Source organism: Mya arenaria, chromosome 12, assembly GCF_026914265.1.
Source record: "Mya arenaria isolate MELC-2E11 chromosome 12, ASM2691426v1".
In the NCBI taxonomy this organism is placed as follows: domain Eukaryota; kingdom Metazoa; phylum Mollusca; class Bivalvia; order Myida; family Myidae; genus Mya; species Mya arenaria.
The window spans coordinates 7,165,710-7,167,316 of NC_069133.1; the positions used below are offsets into that span (position 1 = coordinate 7,165,710).

Consider the following 1,607-nt stretch of genomic DNA (forward strand, 5'->3'; position numbering starts at 1 on the left):
TCAGCTTTCACTAGACATACCAACTGTTTCTTCATTGGCTCTGCTTAATCCCTTGCTCAGCGATTTTCTTACAGAACACGGGCTTAACAACACCCTTTTAACTGTCGGAGCATTCCCTGCCGACATCTCTTCGCCGGAAAACAGGCATTTACAGGTCAAGACTCGCACAATCTCTGACCGGATGTTGGCACTCATCAGTGCGTATATGAAAAACGTGAGCGGATATATGGTGTTCTGCCACAGCGTAAATAAAGCCGACCAGCAACCGAAGAACACCAACGGAAGCGTCTCGTGCATGTGTACTGCGAGTTTGTACGCTCTTATTAGTGCCATGGGTAGCTCGTGGGTGGAGATTAAGGTAGCCACAACAAATATAAGCCACGAGGTTCGTCTGCTCTCCCGGTCAAGCTTTTCAAAGGCGGAGTCAATGCTCGTATGTTCCCGAAATTTCCGTCGACGGAACTGGACATTTTTTAGTTTCACAAATACGCCCTCGTTTTCACTGTCGTCTGGAACCCCGTTGGGTCGGTATACGGAGGAATGGGAACGTAGTGAAGACCGGCTTTGTTTTGCTTTACGTAAAACCCATAGAATGCTAATTGTCAGGTACAGAAGAATGCATGATGGAATGAGAGAATCAAGTAATAGTTCCATCCATAGATGGATCTTTCGTGGAATGCTATATTTACGCTCTTTCAATCCACACATGACATCCGTTACGTTTACATCGATGAACGTACCGTTCAAAGGAATGGCGTCGAAAATCAAAAACGACGGTATGTGAACTGCAAGAACTAAACACACTACTCCTGAAACATAGCCAATGACGTGACGATATCTGTGTGAACACTTGGCCGCAAATGGAGATTGTAAACACTTCCGCCTCATAAACGCTAACAGAACAGTGAACCAAAGGGACATTGCGTTAAACATATCCTGAAAAATATCCACAAACGCAATCGTCCAGATGCAGAAGCGGAAAGGGACTGCGCGACGGTTGTTGTCGCTATCGAGAGTGAAAAGCCAGATGTAGATAGATGTGGGCGACACGATGGACAGCATGTCAGCCAGCGCGATGAGGGTCAGGAGGCATGTGGTTCGCGACCGGATATGCGGCTTAGTAAACAGGATCACGATGAAAATATTGGCGACAGTAACTAGCGCCGCCTGTATAGGCGTAATGATCCCGAATATGAGCGAGTGCATTTCCTCGCAGTCCGGGAATAGGTCCTTAAAATATAACAACGTTACTTCTCCTGGTTCATCCATTCTGACACCTTGCACCAAAATACGTGATCTTCGAAATAATTTTGTTTGTATTTACCAAAATAAATAGGTTTAATGGAGCACTAAGGTTATAAACAATTGATAGATTCCGTTTTAAGCGTATTTGAGTCCAATTGTAGAACATAAATATCCAGACACGCACTTGTTACACAAAACCTTGTTACCGTAATCCTCTCTCTTTGATTCTACGGCACGTAAATAACAGTTAAGTGAAACACTGATCGATCTGTAAAACGACTCTTTCTGTGGCTCGCTTTAGCAAATTGACATAATTCCATCTTAGAAAGAATCTGCCTTGGTAATGATAGTTTATAAATGGC

The 1,607-nt window shown here is 44.1% G+C and overlaps 1 protein-coding gene across 1 annotated transcript; it reads right to left on the reverse strand.

Annotated features, from left to right (window-relative positions):
• Nucleotides 1–1,269, reverse strand: LOC128211726 (uncharacterized). Its single transcript, XM_052916755.1, has one exon. The coding sequence runs from the start codon at nucleotides 1,267–1,269 to the stop codon at nucleotides 1–3; it is 1,269 nt and encodes a 422-aa protein (XP_052772715.1).
• Between the last annotated feature and the right edge of the window lie 338 nt (nucleotides 1,270–1,607).